The sequence below is a fragment of the Ahaetulla prasina genome, chromosome 5 (genome assembly GCF_028640845.1).
Source record: "Ahaetulla prasina isolate Xishuangbanna chromosome 5, ASM2864084v1, whole genome shotgun sequence".
Classification (NCBI taxonomy): domain Eukaryota; kingdom Metazoa; phylum Chordata; class Lepidosauria; order Squamata; family Colubridae; genus Ahaetulla; species Ahaetulla prasina.
Window position 1 is genome coordinate 102,016,110 of NC_080543.1, and position 20,416 is coordinate 102,036,525.

The following is a 20,416-nucleotide window of genomic DNA, read 5'->3' on the forward strand; positions in this document are numbered from 1 at the left end:
AGTGGAGTTCCCTTGACTTATATTGCTGGGGATTTCAAACTGTCATCCCTAGGTGTTGGGTCAGAGGCAGCTAAGGAGTTTATGGCCAGCAGGGGCCTGGCCCAAGTCACCCAGGAATTAACTCTATTGCCTTACACACTGTAAGCCACCCTGAGTCTTCGGAGAAGGGCGGGATATAAATGTAAATAAATAAAAAATTAAAAAAACTCATTGTAGCGGTTATACACCCAATCTGGTTTTTCTGTCAAAGCAATTCTGGATCTGGGGGAATTTTTGATTTCTTCCCTGCAATGGACAGATCACTCACTGGTGAACCTCTACAGGGAGGCTGGAAGCCTGGTACTCTGACAAATCAGCCATCAATAGACATTAACAACATCTGTAGACTATGTAAAAGAGACTATTACCCAGCCCAAAAAAGAACAAAAAGTCCCAAGCACTCCCCACCCAGCAATCAGCACCCAGATCAGGATAGATTAACTCCAAAGTTAACATTAGACCAGCAATCAAGTATACAATCCCCCAATCAAGAAACTGCCAAAGAAGCCAACAGCGAACAGCCCAATCAAAGAATCTCTAAGACCACGCCACTAGAATATAAACTGGCAAAAAACTGCACTCCTTACTAACACTGATAGTGTTACCTAGTTTGGGTAATGAAATGCCTGCAACAAAACAAGCAAGCTCAGAGAGCACCAAGGACCCTAAATGTCTATGGAGATTCTCAGGCATCCAGGTCATGGTTGTTCCAAAGGTGCTTTCCAAAAGGCAACTGGACTTTCTCTGTTTTTTCCTTGAAGACATTTCGCTTCTCATCCAAGAAGCAAAATCTTCATGGTAAACAACAAAGAAGGTCCAGTTACCTTTTGGAAAACACCTTTGGGACAATTATGATTCTAGTTGAACCAGGATGATTTAGTCACAATGATTCATACTTTAATCAATAGTTGGTTGGATGGACAACTGCAATGTAATCTTCTGCTTTAGGAGATGACCCAAATGTTTTGGCTGGTACACAATGTAGCAACTACCTTGTTGGCATATGCTATCAATATATACCAGCAGCATATAACCTGGCTTCTAGACCAAATTCAAAGTGCTGGTTGTTATATCCTTAAAAACCTTACATTAGCACATTTATCAGACAGATCCTTGTAGAATCAAATCTAGCTGCCTGGTTCATCATTGTGAGGTGTCATGCTGGGAGTCCCCCAATTTTTTAGAGTACATGGGACATGGGCCTGTCAACAGAATTTCTCAGTAATACCCATACCTTATTCCACTATGTCTTAGCCCATGTCAATGTTTCATTAGTTTTATTTTATTGTTTTTGTTCTATGGCTCAGCACCCAGAGAACTGTGGTAGTGGGTGGCTTGGAAATAAATAGATAGATAGATAGATAGATAGATAGATAGATAGATAGATAGATAGATAGATAGATAGACAGACAGACAGATAATAAGCAAGCAAGCCTGCCTCATAAGAAGTTGTATCATGAGAATTCTGATGCAACTGTAACTCAATATAGCTAAGGTAATAAGAGCACAACAAACTATCTACGCAGAGAGAAACATAATTGTTGTTGAGCCAGTCCAGAATGTTCAAAAGCTTTTACATAGAATGGAACTACCTATCTATTAAATAAATTTATATGGTTATAAATTTATAACCCCCCATGTAACCAGTGAAACTCTGACAGTGAACAAAGACAATGTGGAAGTGATCTGGATTTTTTGACTTCCTCTCACAGGGATCCAACTACCTTTGAAATTAAAAAAAAATTATACACTCAACTTATAAAGTCATATTTTCCTAGAAACAGTGGTGGGTTGCTACCGATTTGCCCCAAATTGGGCAAGCCGGTAGCGGCAGCGGGAAGCTCCACCCACCCCCAGACGTCTCTGCGCATGCGCAGAAACATTGCACGTGCATGTCCACAAGCGAACTGGTAGCGATGGGATTTGAAACCCATTACTGCCTAGAAGTACCGGTAGCTAGCAAGTCTAAAAACAAAGACATCTCCAGCAAACATTTAAGTAGAAAGCCAATTTATGGTAAAAGAAAAAAAAATTGTATTTTTGCTCCATGGTGAAAAAACTTGACAAATGAGACTGCCTGTGAAGATTCTTTTTCTCCAGGAACTGTCTATAACTCCTGAAAATGTGGAATGGTAGAGAATAGCCTTGGAGTGTGAACTTTAGCATTAGGACAGATTCAAACAGTAAATATGATAGAACAGATCACAGTCTTTGGAACAGAAGCCCTGATAAAGCGTGGTTTAAATATAGAGCGACAAAAGTTGCCTACATGGTTTAACTTTGTGCATTACTTTAATTAATCTGTATCAATGATCTACACTATTACTTTATGTTTCTTGTGGCTTTACTAATTGTTTATTTTTTTCCCAAACTACCTACCTTATTTTCCTAACTCTCTTACCTAATTGAAATTCAGCCACATTTATATATGTGTGTGTGTTAACAGTAACTATTCTAATGTAATTAAATTATACAAACATGAAAATTAGCTGAGCAGAAATAAAGTAAACAAAAAGAAGCAAGATTTTTTTAAAATCCCATACAATTCTTTGTTTTAAAAAAGTAAATTAACTTTTTTATTATTTTGGCACAGCATATAGGAGGCAAAAAAGAAAAAAAAATGTGGTTTTTTTCCCCCCTAGGAATTTCTGAATTGCAATAGAGAAAAACACACATCATGACAAAACCACAGCAGTCTTACCATGTGAGTGTTGACTGTCATTAGCTGAAGACAGAAAGAGAAGAAAGGAGGAAGAAAAGAAAAAAGCAAGACACAAATAAAACAAACTGCAAAATGTTAATGTGCAAATAAAAGCAGAAGGACTTTAAAATATGTTTTAAATTATGTACTTAACAAAAAGTGCAAATAGAATTTTATTTAAATGGATATACTTTATCCTTTTCAAATTAATTATGCTACTTAATTATATGATATCTTTTTTAAAGTGGAAGATGTAATACATCACATACTGAAAATAGCTTAACTAAAGTTGTATAATTCACTGAATAAATGTTTCAAATGACTTGTACCTCAATTAACTCCTATAATTTTTTTGGTTTAAAAAAATGTATTATTAGCCCTTAATAGAAATTAGCCACTAACTAAGCTCTTTATTAAGATACTTTAAAAAATATAAATAAACACCTTTACTTTTCCCACAGACAAATTAGTTTTAAATAATTAAAAAGATGAAGATTACCTATACTGATAATCTAGGATTCCTGGCTTTCTGTGTATATGTAAATGAAGAGCATTCACTCCTCTCTGCAAGGGACAAAACTAGAAGATGACAGTTTTTTGTTGGTTCCACACCTAAAATTCAGTCTAGGATTTGATAGAATTCTGGGTAATTTTCTTTACAAATATAATCAATTGATGAAGCCTTATTTCAATCATCATCATCATCATCATCATCATCATCATCATCATCATCATCATCATCATCATTTCTGTCTAGAAGCCACCTTGTTTCATTTGGCAGTGGCTTTATGGAGCTAAACAGGGAAGTACAAAGCCTACTGTTCTGAGAATGGAATGTTCTAGAGAATTTTGGAATATTCTCTTTCCCCTTTGGACCATGCCCATTTGGCCATGATGGAAATACTGTGAATTATAAATGGTTCGTGATGCTCTGGATAAATAGGTCTGATCTGAGTACGCTTGGAGCTGAATTTATGAAGAGGAATGCCAGGGATACATCAGAGTAAAATAATCTACAGGAAATATAGTCCCAAGGCTTTAAGGTAAATTGTACTCTGAACTCAACAGAACAAGTTCAAATGTTAACACCCCTACCAGCTTCCCATTTTAAAAATTGCCTATTATAATAACTAGAGCAGAATTACAGAACTTAGAATTATATTTAATGAGAAAGGCAACACATAATCATATTTAACTTCCTGTGGTTTTTTTCCCCAGAATACTTAATTCAATCTGTAGACATAGCTTTAGGATACAGACAGTTTAGTTTCAGTTCTGTAATTTCTTTAATATGGCTAAAAAAATATCAATCCTGTCTGAATCCTTAGAGAATATATGCCAGTATAAATAGAAACCAATTCAATTATTTCCTCTAAAACAGCTTCCAAAATTTTAGATACAAACCTGCCCATTGCTGGTCATAGTTGAATTGTCAAACAAGAAATAGGCACCAAAGAAAAAGACGGCAGCATCAAAAACTCCCAAGAATGTCCAGTAAATGAATATACGCCATCGTAGATGAGCATTCTTGGCAACATCCCTGAATAATAACATATATTACTCATTTTTTTTACATTTGAAATAAAGAAAAATAAATGTTTTTTTATTACAGGATTGCTGTAATGTTTCTATGGACTTTATGAAGACCAGAGTTTTTTTCTTAACCTTGTTAGCTTTAAGATATGTGACTTCACTTCCCAGAAATTTCCCAGACAGCATCAGTGGTGGGTTGCTCCAGGTTTGGTCCGGTTCTGTAGAACCGGTAGTAAAACTGGTGGCAGGCTCTGCCCACCTCATCATGGGTGATCTGCGCATGCGCAGAATCGCATGCACATGCGAGCGAAGCAAGTGTACACATATGCGATCCTGTTGTAAACCAGTAGTAAAGGTAACTAGATCCTACCCCTGGACAGCACATATTTCTCTGCTGATGTTTCAATCTCTCTATATCTTCTTATTGAGCCTTAAACAAGGATTTCCACTAAAGTCTTTAACTTTAACTTTTATAATTCCCTTCTAGAGAGAATTAAGGGAATTGAAGATCAATTTGTCTGCAGGGCACCCAAGATGAGCAAGGCTGCCCTAAATTCTTTCATATAGGAAGACTCAGATATATCCAATACATGATTTGCTTTATTTTAAGAGAGCCAATTTAGGTGAGATACCAGGTGGAGACCATGAGTTCAAGTCCTGACATAGGCACAAAGCTAGTTGGGTGAACTTGTGATCAACTCTTACCCCTACAAAGCAGTAACGCACCACTTTCAAAATCTTGCCCACAAAACTTCAGGGACCAGTCCAGGCAGTTTCCAGGAGTCAAAATTACTCAAAAGCATGCACACAAGTAATAAAAAACAACACTAGAGGTCCCCAGAACACTGTTTCATTTCAATGAGGTTTTTTTTAAGTAGATGCAGATTAAATACAACATGCATAGTTGGATATTTGTTTCCAAGTGATTTTTGTAAATATTAATTACCGTATATTACTGAAATTATTTATTCATCAGTGATTCCATTGATAAATCCTATATCACAGAGTTTAGCCGAGAAACTCTGACAATGCTTAGACTACAACTATGTTTTGTGTTTAAGCAAATATGAACTCAATTGTTTTTCAATTATAAACAGTAATTATTACTGGGTATGCAGGCTATAATTTTTAGCTATGTATGCTGATTAATAAATCCTAAACAAAGTCCCTGTGTTGTTTTTCTGCTGAGAATATTTGACATATGCACACAATAAATTTCACTAACATAACATCCATTGCTCCAACACTTAAGGTTTGCCTATCCTTCAGAAATACAATATGAATTAATTGGTCTCATCAGCCTGTTCAAACAATGAGCATATACCTGTATAGTATAGGGTTTCTCTTGAGTGTCTCAGAACTCACATGTTGTTCCATTAGACTATATAACAAAATAGGAAGTGAAGTAAAGCTGATATTATACAGAGTAAGATACGCAGTATCATATAAAGGCTGTAGACAAAAAAAAAACAGATTATTTTTTTTAGTAAAATATTGTCAAAAGAAATTATAAGGGGAAATAAAAGAAACTGGAAATCACCAATTAGCAGATTTTTATATTACTACTATCCTAGCTAATGAATGTTATAACCAGTATTAATCATTGTAACCATACTCTTCAATTCAGCCAACTCTAATTCATAGGCTACTCCTGATTAGATTTAAAAAACTGTATTGAATTGGCTATGGACAAACAAATAATAAATAAGTGTAAAAACAGCAAAATCAAATTAATGATAAGCATTCCTATTACAATAGAAATCACAAAAGAATATATTTCTTATCCATTAAAACACATATGACTGTAAAATGATTAGCTTTGGCTATTTCAAGCAGTTGGTTTTGGGTTTTGTGCAGTAATCGCTACCTGATAATAAAAACTTGCAAAATCGTAATTATTGCTTCATATCTCACATAAATAGAAGAGTAACAAAAACAATGGTTTGTGACAACTGGGGACAAAAATGAGTGATCTTGCAGCATTGCGGACAAGTCTACTGTACCTTACAAAAATAAGAAATGCTTATTTGTTATCTTTCAGTTGTACATAAGCTTAAGAATCTGTGATCTTCACTGCAAATTTGCATACTTTGTTGTAAAGATTATACTACATACAACACATTACAAGGAATCAAAAAATAAAAAACATAGGTAAAAGAGTAGATTAGAAGATGTGTTCAAACATTAAATTCAAGAAATTTAAGAAACCAATTTAGGAGATTCAAATGTCTACATCTTTTCTGGTTTTTCAGCAGAAAAAAATTAAAAAGTAGATTGTCTGCTATGCTATGTCTATGCAAATGTGGAATCTTTCCAAGCTCATGTTAAATATAATTTCAGTGTTTCCACTGATGTCTATCCACTGATATCCAGAATTAATGCAAGCTGAATTATCCAAAAAGGCCCAACTGGAAAAAAGCTAATAGTTTTCATTTAACTCTATACTGAAGAAGAAAAATTGACTGATATAAATGAGAAACTATAAAAGCAAAATTTATGTTGGTTCGTAAAATGAAAGATGTTCTCAGATACCTGTTGTGAAAATCCACAGAAGAATTGGTATAAAAACTGAGGAAAAATGAAGCAGACATTCTGGAAGACAAGAACAATAGATATTGCACAAATGATTACAAACAAAGTGGTAGCAATACAGTCAAATATTTAAGTTCAAACAACTATAAAAGTTAGTTTTTAATGACATTACATTAATATCCTTTTAAACAATTCAGTTTATTGCAATTAAAAGCCAGTATGAGCAGAGTACATTGTATTCTTAGAATTCTAATACACTGGACAGAACGAATATCTGTAAGAAACAAGCCATAACAAATGAAAATATAAAGATGCACTTCTTGCTTCAGACTGTCAGCTGAATGCCACTTAGACTGTCCACCAAAATGGTATCCATCTAGCTACTCATGATTGTCCCCTTCTGAACTGCTGAGTCCGCAGGAGCTGGAGTGAGTGATGGGAGCTCACTTTTTCCCATGGTGTCTCTAATGCGAGCTTGCTGATCATCAGCCCAGTGTTCTAGCCATGTGAACCACTGCGCTCCTTTTTCTATTTTAAAAATGGAGTTACCGTATATACTCGAGTATAAGCCGAGTTCTTCAGCACGTTTTTTGTGCTGAAAAACGTCCCCTCGGCTTATACTCGGGTCTATACGGCTTATACTCGAGTTTTTTTTTTTTTTAAGCCCCTCGGCTTATACTCGAGTATATACGGCTTATACTCGAGTTTTTTTTTTCTTTTTTTCACATTTTACCGGACGGAAGCCCTGCCGGTGCAGTGAGAGGGCGGGGCGGGGGAGCCGCCAGCCTTCTCAGCTGAGGGAGGGAGGCTTTCCCCAACCGGTAGGTGCCTCATTTCCCACCCTCGGCTTATACTCGAGTCCCCAGTTTACCCCAGTTTTTGGGGTAAAATTGGGGACCTCGGCTTATACTCGGATCGGCTTATATTCGAGTATATACGGTAATTTTGTCTATACATTGCGAAACTGATCTAGTTCCCAAAATAGAAGGGGATTCCCTAGTCACATACAGGGTAGTAGATGGTGCTATGCATTCCATTTTAGTCAGCTTTTTTTTACTTTTTCAACTTTTCCTACTTAACAATAAATTGTACTGGCTGTGGTATACCTTTACATTTTTTATGTTGGGGTTATTGGGTGGACATCAGGTAAAAGTATCCCACTGGAAGATAGGCAATGACAATATGTAAAAACTACACCAAGGCAGGAAGAAAGTGTGAGAAAAACCAGTGGGTTGATGGGAGAGGAAGTTTGAGACTTCCAACATTTCACCGAATGGACTCAGTACTGACATAACAGCATTAATTTTTGTTTCCAAAGTCTATATATTGCAATGAACTTCTGGGGACTAAGGAAAGAGAAAGAATGGTGGTTTGCAGAATGTTACAGGCTTAGAACATCTTCATATTTAAGTTTTAAATATGGGGACAGGTTACCCGGGGAACTGACTCAGTTGGGCAGGGAAGATATGTTACAGATTCTGTCAGTTAGAGAATATCAACTGGCAGGATCCAGGAAGAGTGGATCCCTATTTGCTCCTGCCTGGCCCTCTTGAATATCCCCTCTCTAGAGGTGAGGCAGCTGCCACTCTCCTGGCCTTTCAAAGGAGTTTGAAGATCTGGCTCTGCCAACTCACATGGGGCTCACTGAGCAGCATGCAACCCTGGATTTTGTTGGTACCTTGATGCTGATTGTGCTGCCTCTTAACTTCTTACTACTTATCCTTGTTTTTATCTATCTCCTTTTATTGATGTAATGTATTTTTATATAGTTTTAGACTTTTATGCTTTTAACTGTACACTGCCCAGAATCATTCTGAGGATGAGATGGACAGTACTTAAATTCGACAAATAAATTTAAAAATATTCTTTTTTTTCTCCAGAAAATGGGTAAGGATTACCCCACTGCATCAAATGTCTGTTTGCAAGAGGATCAAAAACTCAAATACAGGGGGTGCTACAGTATATGTAGCCAGTAAGCTAAATCTAGGCTATCGCCCTCTTTACGTTTCAATATGCAGTACAGTATCTAGTTAATAAGATTTGTTGGGTTCTGAATGGCTGCAAAATGCTTGATACTATCAATTTGCCCTTGAAAAGAAAGACAAAAGTATCAATCCTTTATCCAAGATAAAGGCTAGGAAAAGAAAAATTAGGAGAATCCAAACAATTGGATATATGTATGTGTGTGTGTATGTGTGTAGGGGAAAGGAAGATAAATGATACAGAAATAAGGACATAGTATGCATCTAATAAACTACTTAATGTTTAGAATGTGTATCTGTTGTCTGGAGAAGGAGCATAATATAGAACCGAATATATTCAGTTCTATTCAATCAATTGCTACACTAGACCATATTGATCAGATGAGCTATTTACAGATCAATCATGGGAATACATATTGCTATTTCGGCCATGCTGGTTCAAATGAATATTAAAACTGGTATTCAATTCAAATTGGAACTTTGTCATTTTCTGTGAGATGGAAGGACATATAAATTTGATAATAATTGAATACACAAACAAACTTAAAAATAATAGCTTGGGAAAATAATAGCTTGCCTTTGAGTCACCTTATTTTCTCCATTAATTACTGTCTTTGGGATAAAGCTGTTTCAGAGGCCATAGCTGAATGGCATTGTATTTGAGCAATGTATTAATGTATGTCAAGGACAGGGTTGGAATAAAGTATAACTGGGTCCAAGATACACCGTGTATCCTGAAGCCTTTGTGAAATAAGATGATCTAAAATACCTGAAATTGGCATTTTAAAATATACGTTTACAAAGCTATGATTTTGTTGTTGAAAATGTACAAAAATACCAATTAAAGTTGCTGTTATTGTGATCCAGGCATAAATCTTGACATAAAAACATTTGTCTCCTATTCAGCTCAGTCAACTAAAATAGGAATCTGATAAATATTGCAACCATCGAACAACTTGCTTCTTTATTTATTATATTAATGAATGTTCCAGTAGTAAGTGGTTTTAGGACTGCAGGGTTTTTGTTTTGCTATTCACACAATTGTTATGCCAGCAAATCGATGAAGACAGCGAGGGATACCACCTGCTACCAAATATGGGATCAAAAGGACTGCAAGGTAGTCCTAAAGATCCTTGGGGATGGGGCACAAACCAGCTTTGCATTTTCAAAAACTCTTTGCCCACATCAGATGCACAGTACTAAAAAAAAAGCTTAAATTATTTGGTATGAGTGCAGAAAAGGGCTGTTGTGGGTTGGATCCAAAATCACACTATGTAAGTAGAAAATCCTTTCATTAATATGGAGAGAGAGGCTACTGATACTCCAGGGAGCAACAGAATGCTAGGAAACCTTCCCAATAATTTGGGGATGTTTACTACTGCTAGTGTAAGTAGGTCAGTGCTATTGTATACAAGCAGAAATGACTTCTGTTGACTTCTGACATCACAGTACACAGTTGAAAAGATACACTATTATTAAGTACTTCAAACTTTTTTAAAAGGTAAAGAAAACACTATCTTACCTTATAAAAGAAGTATTGCACCAGTTCAGATATCCTGACATAATAAAAATGTCCATGAATCAGTAACATTTTTTTCAAATGTTTAAATTTGGGTATTGCATAGTCACTGTTTCTTGCAGCTTGACGGCCTTCTTTTCCAATAATGCCTAAGGGGAAAGAACAGTGAGAGCTGGTGAAGTAAAATATGTGCGAGGCTGTGAAATCAAGTTGTAAAATTTATACCAGAAATTCCCTGGGGTTTACATTTGATTACAATTTTGAGACTGTTAAGAAGAACAGACCCAGTGCAATTTGACATACGACTCAATACTTTTTGTTTTAGTGAAAGGAAATGAAGATGCTTACTTACTTCAGATGGGCCCTGTCTACTTACCTATGCCAACATGTGCTTCTAATATCATACTGACATCATTTGCTCCATCACCAATTGCTAATGTGATAGGGTGCTCTTTTGACCATTTAATTAATTTTACAATCTAAAACAGAAAAAGTGTAATATTTTACTATTTCTATATGTCATAGTTATGTCCAGTAGTTTACTTGCTAGGGATTATTACTTTTTTCTGGCAAACTGATTACAAAGGTAGATAGAAACACATTCTGGGGTATCTTACTTTCTCAAGAAACTTAGTACACGTCTTCATTTATCACAGGGAGTAAATAATAAGTAGTTATCTGCAGAGATTATCCATATGAATATTTCAAGATAGCTTTCTCATTCAAGCAAATACAACAGAGCCAAATTTAACCATTTCTCATAGCACTGGAAATAGGTAGAATATATTAAACAATGGTTCAAATGTAACAGGTGTTTCTCTCAGATATATTTAGCTGTTTTCTCTCTTGCACATTTTTTATTTTTTTCCAGTTTTATTCTTGATATTAATTTAGACAGAATCCTAATTAGCCAACTTTTCTGAATTATTTACTAAAATAATTTTTCCTTTGTTAAAATTAATTTGTTTTGGGGGGTATGTTAAATCTTGAACTGTAAATTAATGAGCGTCGCAGCAGGATGCATCTTGAATGAACTATTAACTAACTGCTTTCCTGTAGAAATTTTTCTTTGGTTTCTTTTCTCTTTGTGTTTCATTTTTTCATCCATTATCAGTTACTGGAAGGGAGAGTGTTCAACATTTTATAATTACCACAATGTATTTTATATGACCATTTCAATATTGACATAACAAGAAAGATGGAAATACAAACCTGTGCTTTTTGCAAAGGAGCCATGCGACAGCATAAAACTGCACTGCAGTTTCTACAAATTTCAAGGAAGATTTCTCGGTAGTTACCAGAGCTGCCATCTTCCCGTGGTTTCATTATTAATGATAATGCTGCTCCATCAATAATTAAACCATAATCTTGCATTTCAGCTGAAAGCCTTTGAGTGACAAAAGTATAGAAATTAAAGCTGATTTGCAATTTAACTAAGCAATAGCATCATGCCAAAAGATATCCTGAAATAAAGAAAATTTAGAGTTCCAGGTCTTGTTTCCTTTTGAAATAAATCCAAAGTAGGTTTATTTTCCCTTTAAGGATTGTAAAAAAAGAGTACTTTTTTCCACTAGACTGTCATTCCATTAATCTCTTAGTCTGTCTCAGATATCATCAATAGAGATATAAATTGGGCTATTTTTACATTTTAAGGATGCTCTCCAACACTATCAGACAGCATCAATTTCCATGGGATAGCAGATGTGCAACTTCTATTTTCCACTGTTGTTCTAGAGCAAGGGGCCCTCAATCTCTGTCCATGGACTGCCACCAGGCTGTGGCATGCCAGAAACTGGCCCATGCAAACAAGTGAATGGGATGCAGGCAGCATGTGAAACTATGCCCTCTCTGATCTATGGAAAAACCTCTGTCCACAGAACCGATCCGTGGTGTGCAAAAGCGGGGGGGCACTGCTCTAGAGAACAAATGCTGCATTGGAGGAGACACACTTCTAGATCTAATGAAGCCCACCAACTCTGCCTGATCATGCAGGATGGGCAAAAACTTCAGGTGATAGAGATGTCTCAGATAGATGATCCCTATGGCATCTAAAGTTTTATAGGTGGTAACCAGAATCTGATTGGAAGTCTGCTGGTAACCAGTGCAGCACCCCAAGCACGGGTGTCACATAGGCATGCCACCGTATTTTTATTATTTTATTTTGTTTATATAGAGATGAAAAAGGGAGCTCAGATATACTGTAAAATGAATGTATGAGGACATCCACAGCCCCCCAAAAGTATTCCATACATACTGATAAAGACTACCAATATCTTCTGCTGAAAAATATACCTATTTTTACTCTGAATACCGAGAGAAATTTTAAAATCTGTCCATCTTATTCCCAAAAGCTTCAACTTTGAGCATGTATTTTAGCAATAGCAGTTGGACTTATATACCACCCTAAAGTGCTTTACAGGACTCTCTGGATGGTTTACAATGTCAGCATATTGCCCACAACAATCTGGATTCTCATTTTACTGACCTCAGAAAAATGGAAGGCAGAGTCAACCTTGAACCCCATCAGGATTGAACTCCAGGATATGGGCAGAGTTTGCCTGCAATACTGCACTCTAACCACTGCACCATCAATATTTTCAACTTACCCTGAGTAGATGTCCCTTGTTAAGCTGCCGCTGTGCTTGAGGACGGTTTTGCTCAATTCAAATAATACATCGTGCAAATTCTGCTCCTCTATTTTCTTTGTAGTTAACTCAAGTATTTGAGTATTTCTTCTGAATAGCTTGCAGGCGTAGCAGGCTGCTGCAGCAGTCTCCATTTTGTCTCCTGTCAGAACCCATACTTTAATGCCAGCCTTCTGCAGAGCATCAATTGTATCAGCAGCTTTTTCCTGTAATCTAGGAAGCAACAACAATAACTAATGAAATTTGGATAAAAATATAGTGAATCTATTACATTACATTTTGTTACATTTCTATATAAGGGAAACCCTCAGTTTAAATTCCTTTTAACAATATATTTTCTATTATGATATTAACAAATCATTCAGTCATCTGAATTTGATACAGGAATTAAATTTTTCATCTCCAAAGAATGGCAGTGTGTTTTTCAACTGTTTTTAACATTTGCCACTAAAGCGATCATTTTTCTAAGCTGAGTGAGATTCTAAAGCTTCATTCAATCAATGCAGATTACTGTAACTTAGCTCATTATGTTAAAAACGAAAAAGCTTTCATTTCCCAAATAATCCCTTTGACCTTGTCTCAATAAATTAGGAATCTTTAGTTAACCAGAATGTCCTGTGCTGTCCAAACTGAGAAACTACGTTTAACCAATCTAACTATAAGGGTCAGAATCTTTTTGTCACATAGGTACTTGGACCAGGAAAAAATTAACTAACACAACTGAATTTAAGATCAAGAACAATATGTCTGACATGTATGGAAAAAAGAACACTAACCGGTCTTCAACTGCTGTCGCCCCAAGCAAGATAAGTCCATGTTCTATCTGTTCATATGCCTCTGCCAGTTTTTTTTCCCGATCCTGAAGGGCTAATTTTGCCTCTTGAAGCTGTTTTTCCACAAGCTCATATTCTTCATGTGTGAATTTTTTATATGCAACACATAATGTTCGCAAACCCTCCTAAAAACAATTGTTTTAGAAGCACAAAAAATATTTATTGGAAAGGTTGAATGCTTTACTAATGAGCTCTAGTCTACACAGAAGTCTAGGGCATGATTTGTTGAACAAACTATTGTGGTTTTGCTTACATATACAATAATGCTGAACCACAAACATACCATTTAAAAGGGTAGCATCGGGAACATAGGGCCTCTGAGGGCTTGTATGGCTGACAACTTCTAAAACAATGCCTAAGGATCCTGTTCTGACTAGGCTTCCCCAGCAGCATGAACACGAGTCCTTGCCCCGATAAACCCCTTTTTACAGTGAATTTCTCTCCAGCAAAGTCTTTCCTCTCCTACAGTCTTTCAAGATAGTTCACAATTACCAACCTTTATCAGGCTTGGAGAGTGGCCAGGCTGATATCTTTCAGACTCTGCAATACTTGGCAAGAATGCAGTAATGAACTAATTGTTTCCTGCAAACTCCTCTCCCCTTTCGCTCCTCTTTTATTCCCTCTGGGAAGGGCCATTCACCAGTCGCCTTAGTCCCAAGTTGACCCTTGTTCTTTAGCCGTTCCCTTCATTTGGCAACTCTGCGCATGCACACATTGAGAACAGGCTCCAGCTGTTCGTCTGCCTTACTGATGTCTGACTCCAAAGGCAGCTGATAACTGGCATATGGCCCTGACCCCTGCTGTGCCTCCGATGCAGAGCTCTCATCAGAGCCTTCTCCAGACTCCAGGACTGGCCCATGTTCCTCCCCAACCTCCTCACTGTCCGAATCTGCTGCCAGATGCGTTGGCTGCTGGCAGGCCACAACAGATCCCACAAAGTAAAATAAGAATAATAAGGGCCTCTGGTGGCTCAGACTGCTAAGACAGTCTGTTATTAACAGCAGCTGCTTGCAATTAATGCAGGTTCAAGTCCCACCAGGCCCAAGGTTGACTCAGCCTTCCATCCTTTATAAGGTAGGTAAAATGAGGACCCAGATTGTTGGGGGCAATAAGTTGACTTTGTATATAATATACAAATGGATGAAGACTATTGCTTGACATAGTGTAAGCCGCCCTGAGTCTTCGGAGAAGGGCGGGATATAAATGCAAATTTAAAAAAAAAGATTAAAAATGGTAACAATCATATGATACATTGACATCTCAGGAAAGAATATTCAAATGATGTATAATTACATTGCTCTCATGTGAGATCTTTGGGTTAGATCATTCAAATCTTTGGTTCTATACACAGGCAAATCACAATGGCACAATGGCACAATGACATGCGCAGATCATCAATTATGATGTCTGGGCGGGTGGGCAGAGCCTCCCGCCGCTTTTACTACCAGTTGTATAGAAGTGGACAGAACCGGGAGCAGCCCACCACTGAGGTAGATGCTGGGAGTAGGAAAAGACCAATATGATACATGAAACATCTGCCTCATGTCATCATGAACTGACTATCACAACTTACTATATATACTTCTGTTAGACAGAAGGATGGAAAAATGCCACTATAGAGAGATGAGATTTGCATCATGATATTACCATATGATTTTGATGGAATCTTGATTTGCTGTGGACATCAATGTGTTCCAGAGTACTGGTAGCTCTGGGGAAAATTATATTTCTTTCTGTCTGATAGACACACAATATAAGTTATACTCAAAAGAATTTGAATCTTACCACAGCATTTCGCTCAACTCTTGACCTAATCTGTTCTATTTTTCCTTCTGTTACTCTAGGAAATATAGAAGAATCTGCTCCTTTGCAAAACAGAAAAATTTCCCCTGAAGCAAAACAAAATGAGAAAAGTTTGTTAAATATACAGTAACATATCTAGGAAGAGTAAGTGAAGTGACCTTAATGAAAATATGCAACATTTTTAAAATCCTGAGGAAGAAGATAGCATTAAGAAACAACTCAGGCAGATACACCCCCATCCCCTCCGCTGCCGATTCACAAGAGTATAAAAAGGGGTAGAGGAGAAAGGTATTGCAGAATCACATATGTATGATTCTATTATTCTAACCAATCTCAATAAAGATAGTTCCAGCTTTCCCATGGAGTTGATTTTCTGGTCTGGTATTTGGGTTTGACAGTATCTTTCTTCCCCTGGTCTAAACAGATTTCTGAAAATATTAACAGACCTTCTTTAACATAGTTTTAGTATATTAAAATAAGGAAGACACAAGTTAGGCATATGCATTGGCTCAGAATGCTGCACTCTAAGCCCTCTCCTTGTTTTTTCAGTCATGTGATCTATCTACAGAAGTGCTTTCCTAAGTAGATCTTTCTCTTGACATCCTTCCCCCAACAAATTTGGTCCTGTTCCTATCGGAGAATTATCTTTCCGCCATATAAGCAGAGTTCCCATATTCTTATAGCTTGTTTAATAGCATCCTATTGGGCTGGAAAGAATAAAAAGTCCTTCACTTTGAAATTGTAAAGTTTCTTTTTACTACCTTTTGCTGATTTTACAATCACACTCATCCGTCTTCTTACTGAATCAAAACTAAGAACTTCTAATAGTTCAAATCTGAAGGGGAAAAAAGCAATATTTTTCAATCAGTCACATTTGCATGTATATACTCTTAGATTTAGAAGAATAGGGATGCTGTGCTCTTATATTTCTTGTGATGGGAAAACAATATTCCATTGAAACACCATATTTACTTACAAATTTACTTACAGAGTTCAAAATCTTTCCAAAATAGCTTAAAGAATCAACTAAGCAGAATATTTTTGCCAAGTTATTTTTATAATGACATTAAGTGTTTTAATATACAGGAATTATTCCATTGATTACCCTTGTTTCATATTAAAAAAAACTTACCTTTCAATGTCATTTTCTCGGTTTAAAATTTCCATAAAATTGTCTTTCAATCGTAAATATGTATAACCAAGTCTGAAAATTCAATTATAGACATAATAAGTATTAAAATGATCATATTTCATGTTTTCAATAGAGTTTGATGTATGTTAAAAATACTTTTTAAATATAATTTTCAGGTCAGAAAAATGTGATTTACTCAAGATGGTTAAGGAATCCTTTACCCCATCTTCTATTTCAAGGATTAGAGAATAGTTAATTTACCTGAGCTATTGATTCCTATCTGTAATCAAATCAGGTTTTTTATTTTGCTTTTACCAAGATATTAGATGCATTCAGATGCTGGAATTAGTGAGAACTGTAGACCATTATTTAAGAAAGTGCATGGTTCTTAGCAGTGAGAGTAGCTAAATAAAGCCAAATAACTGCATCTCTGGTTGCTTAGCATTATATGATCTGGCTTGTTCTTTTTCTAACAAATCAAAAGAGTTCAAAGGTTCCAAGTTTACTTAGTTGCTCATACTGGTTGAAGAAGCAAGAAGTACCTAAATGGTGTATACAGTATGCCAACTTTCTTTAGAATTTTTACTTTCATTACATTTGGACATTGCATTTCTGCCTCTCAATTATATTCTTCTCCATATATATAGTAACCAAGCCTAACATAACTCCATGGAACACTCTTATGAGATAACAATATCCATCATTCCATTTTCTACCTTTTCCCTTTTTGATCTATCTGTGGAGAGCAAACAATTCTTTAAAAAAGATGTGAATGCAGATATTCCCATATATCGACTAGCTTAGCCAGTTTCATGTTGTGATGTTGTCTTTCAAGTAGGTCTCAAAACAGATTTTTACCATTTTTATTGTTGTGCTTTCTAGTGTCTAGGCTGTAATAAAGGTTCTTATTTTTGATAACCTCTAAACCAGACATGTTCACACAAATTACAACAAAAAACATACAGAAGAAACATCTATTTTTCAGCAGAAATTAAAAGAAGCCTAGAGCTGTTTTACAAGCTCTCAGTCCAAAGTAACACCCCACACACTACTAGGCCTATTTTTGTTTTCTTAATATAGGTATTTTCCTCACAGACATATTTTCAAAGATAACATTGCCCCCTGTGCTTGTACTATTAAATGGAACAGACATTTGATCTTACACAATTTTTGAGACAATTATACTAACTTGCACATACCTCTGAATTCCTTCAACTAAAGCAACTTCGTCAGGGGATGATGAAATATACACGGAAGGTTTTCCTGAAAGCTGAGCTTTCTTTACTCCATCTACCGTATCATCTTCCTTCACTTGAACTGTATGACAAAGGCATAGAGCTCGGAAAAAGAGCTCTTCTCGGTCCTAATAAATTAAAAGGAAATGACATCTATGAAAAGCACTAGTACAGGAAAAATATTGGACATTTAAATTTATTAGACTGATGGGCTCATAGTGGATATAGTATTAGTATTGATCCTAATTTAAGGAAGTTGATAGAAGGGAAAAAAATTCTGCTTTCCCTCCTTCCATCAACACCTCTGATTCCTAAAATTTGTCGATAAGATCATTGAGATCATTGGAATGGAACACAAGATAAGGCATTGCAGAGAGGAAGGCAGGGGAAGGTTTTCCACTGTTGCAAGTGTACCTATTTTAAGAAAAACTCTATAAATAAATAAAACAAATTCAATGTATTTAAAGAACTAATGTTCTTGGTATGTTCATTAAAAAGTGTTTAGTCGTTCTGTTTCTGGATACAGCTACAGCGATCTTAGCTGCGGCTTAGTCCCATATGATCACTATTTTTTTTTCTTATTATAGTTTACATAGCTATTTCCTTGCTCACTTAGGGCCATTGCTAGACCAATGACTCTGTGATTCCGATTCTGAGACTCTGATGTTGAACCGATAATAAAATGATCTTTTGGGATCAGTAGGCAACTTGTACTCAGGACTTTTTACAACTTTATTAAGTCAGGCTAGTGAGATTATCTGAAGTGTTATGAACTCTGAAAGAAAAGAGAGAGAAGAAAAGCTGATGTGGTTTGGAGAAAACGTGTCTGAGAAAGGAGCCAATTCACCTGTGCAATTCACCTTTCACAATGATAAGTGCAATCCAACAAATGTCCATCCAACAAAGTCATTTTAGAGGAGTTAAGTTTACATTTCCACCAATGAATGATTAGCTAAATTTAAATGGATACATTTAAATGTAAACACGATTAAAAAGTGTGTCTTTGCTACTACCAAGCTCTTGATATCCTTATATTTTATCCTCTAGATCCATCCTTCTTTCCTGCTTTATCAAACTAGGGAGGCATCAAGATCGCAATCCTTGGATTTAGCATGCTAAACTGCTAAATCCACTTTCTACATTACTCCAATTTAATTTAAACTCAAGTGGTATCATCTTCATTTATTAGTTTGATGACCAGAGAATTCTAAATTATTTTCTGCAGTGGTTTAAGCAGTGGTTTTTAAATTTAATATTTGTCAAATACGATGTTTGATTATTTGTTGAATTAGAAACATCTTAGAAAAAGCATTTAACATTTTTAAAGCACAATACCTATCTGATGGAAAGCTACTTCAACCAAGTGATTCAAGTGCCATGTTTTTAATAATGGAACAGGATAATAAACTGGATGGGAAATCAACAACAGATAGCTGTCAACAAAGTTACATAAATGTGTCCAGAAAATCAAGACATCAAACTTAATGTTTCAGTATTTTGGATTAACAAAACCAAGCACAGCTGTTCATACTTTTCCACTTCCTCCTGGGGATGAATCAATCATATCAATTCCAGCACAATCATGGAGGATTTGGCCATTACAGATGACATGGGGTATATAAACATGGCCCTCAATGCAACACTCTATGAATTCCATATTGTTTTCAGTTAATGTCCCTGTTTTATCTGTGAAGACATATTCAACCTGAAAAGAAAAAGATAGCATAACCTAGAATTAATATAACAAGGACAGATTTGAATGATTGTGTGAATTTTGAAATTATGTCATTTGGTCTTTAGAAAACTTGCAGTATTTTCTTAGAAGGCATTTTGCTATAATGCAAATTAATGCACTTCAGAAGAAAAAGCTGTTTTATTATTTTTTAAAATAATATTTGTATTACTCTAGTTCAGAAAAATTATCTTTATAAATTTCAAATGGTAAGCATGTCTTCAATACAAGGAGCATTAAATGATTTGGATTATGATATAGGTAATCTTTGACTTATGACCATTCCTTTAGTGACTATTCAAAGTTACAATGGCATTGAAAAAAGTGACTTATGAGTGGGTTTTCATACTCGCAGTCATGTGATCAAAATTTGTGCTCTTGGCAACTTGCATGTATTTTTGACAACTGCACTGTCCAGGATTGGTGATCACCATTTTAACCTTCCCAGCCCATTTTTGACAAGTGAAGTCAATGGGGCAAGCCAGATTCACTTAACAAACTCATGATTCAGTTAACAACTGCAGTGATTCAATTAACAACTGTGGCAAAAAGTCATAAAATGGAAAAAAACTGACTTAACAACTGTCTTGCTTAGGAATGGAAATTTTGAGCTCTGTTGTGGTTGTAAGTCAAGGGCTACCTATATATCAGCAGAATATGTCTATGGAGATTCTCAGTCATACAGGTCATGGTTGTCTCACAAGGTGCTTTTTCAAAAGGCAGCTGGATT

At 35.9% G+C, this 20,416-nt stretch overlaps 1 protein-coding gene across 4 annotated transcripts in view; it reads right to left on the reverse strand.

Moving 5' to 3' along the window:
• The window catches only part of ATP11A (ATPase phospholipid transporting 11A), a 137,064-nt gene that overhangs the window by 15,864 nt on the left and 100,784 nt on the right, over positions 1–20,416 (reverse strand). For all 4 annotated transcript variants that reach the window (XM_058184436.1, XM_058184438.1, XM_058184437.1 and 1 more), the window contains exons 12-24: positions 19,486–19,659; positions 17,919–18,082; positions 16,720–16,791; positions 16,349–16,422; positions 15,570–15,673; positions 13,728–13,909; positions 12,913–13,164; positions 11,519–11,693; positions 10,683–10,785; positions 10,310–10,455; positions 6,806–6,865; positions 5,598–5,725; positions 4,145–4,280 (exon numbers count right to left, since the gene is read on the reverse strand). In XM_058184436.1, the coding sequence (XP_058040419.1) occupies positions 4,145–4,280; positions 5,598–5,725; positions 6,806–6,865; positions 10,310–10,455; positions 10,683–10,785; positions 11,519–11,693; positions 12,913–13,164; positions 13,728–13,909; positions 15,570–15,673; positions 16,349–16,422; positions 16,720–16,791; positions 17,919–18,082; positions 19,486–19,659 (1,770 nt within the window). The remainder of the gene's footprint in view (positions 1–4,144; positions 4,281–5,597; positions 5,726–6,805; positions 6,866–10,309; positions 10,456–10,682; positions 10,786–11,518; positions 11,694–12,912; positions 13,165–13,727; positions 13,910–15,569; positions 15,674–16,348; positions 16,423–16,719; positions 16,792–17,918; positions 18,083–19,485; positions 19,660–20,416) is intronic.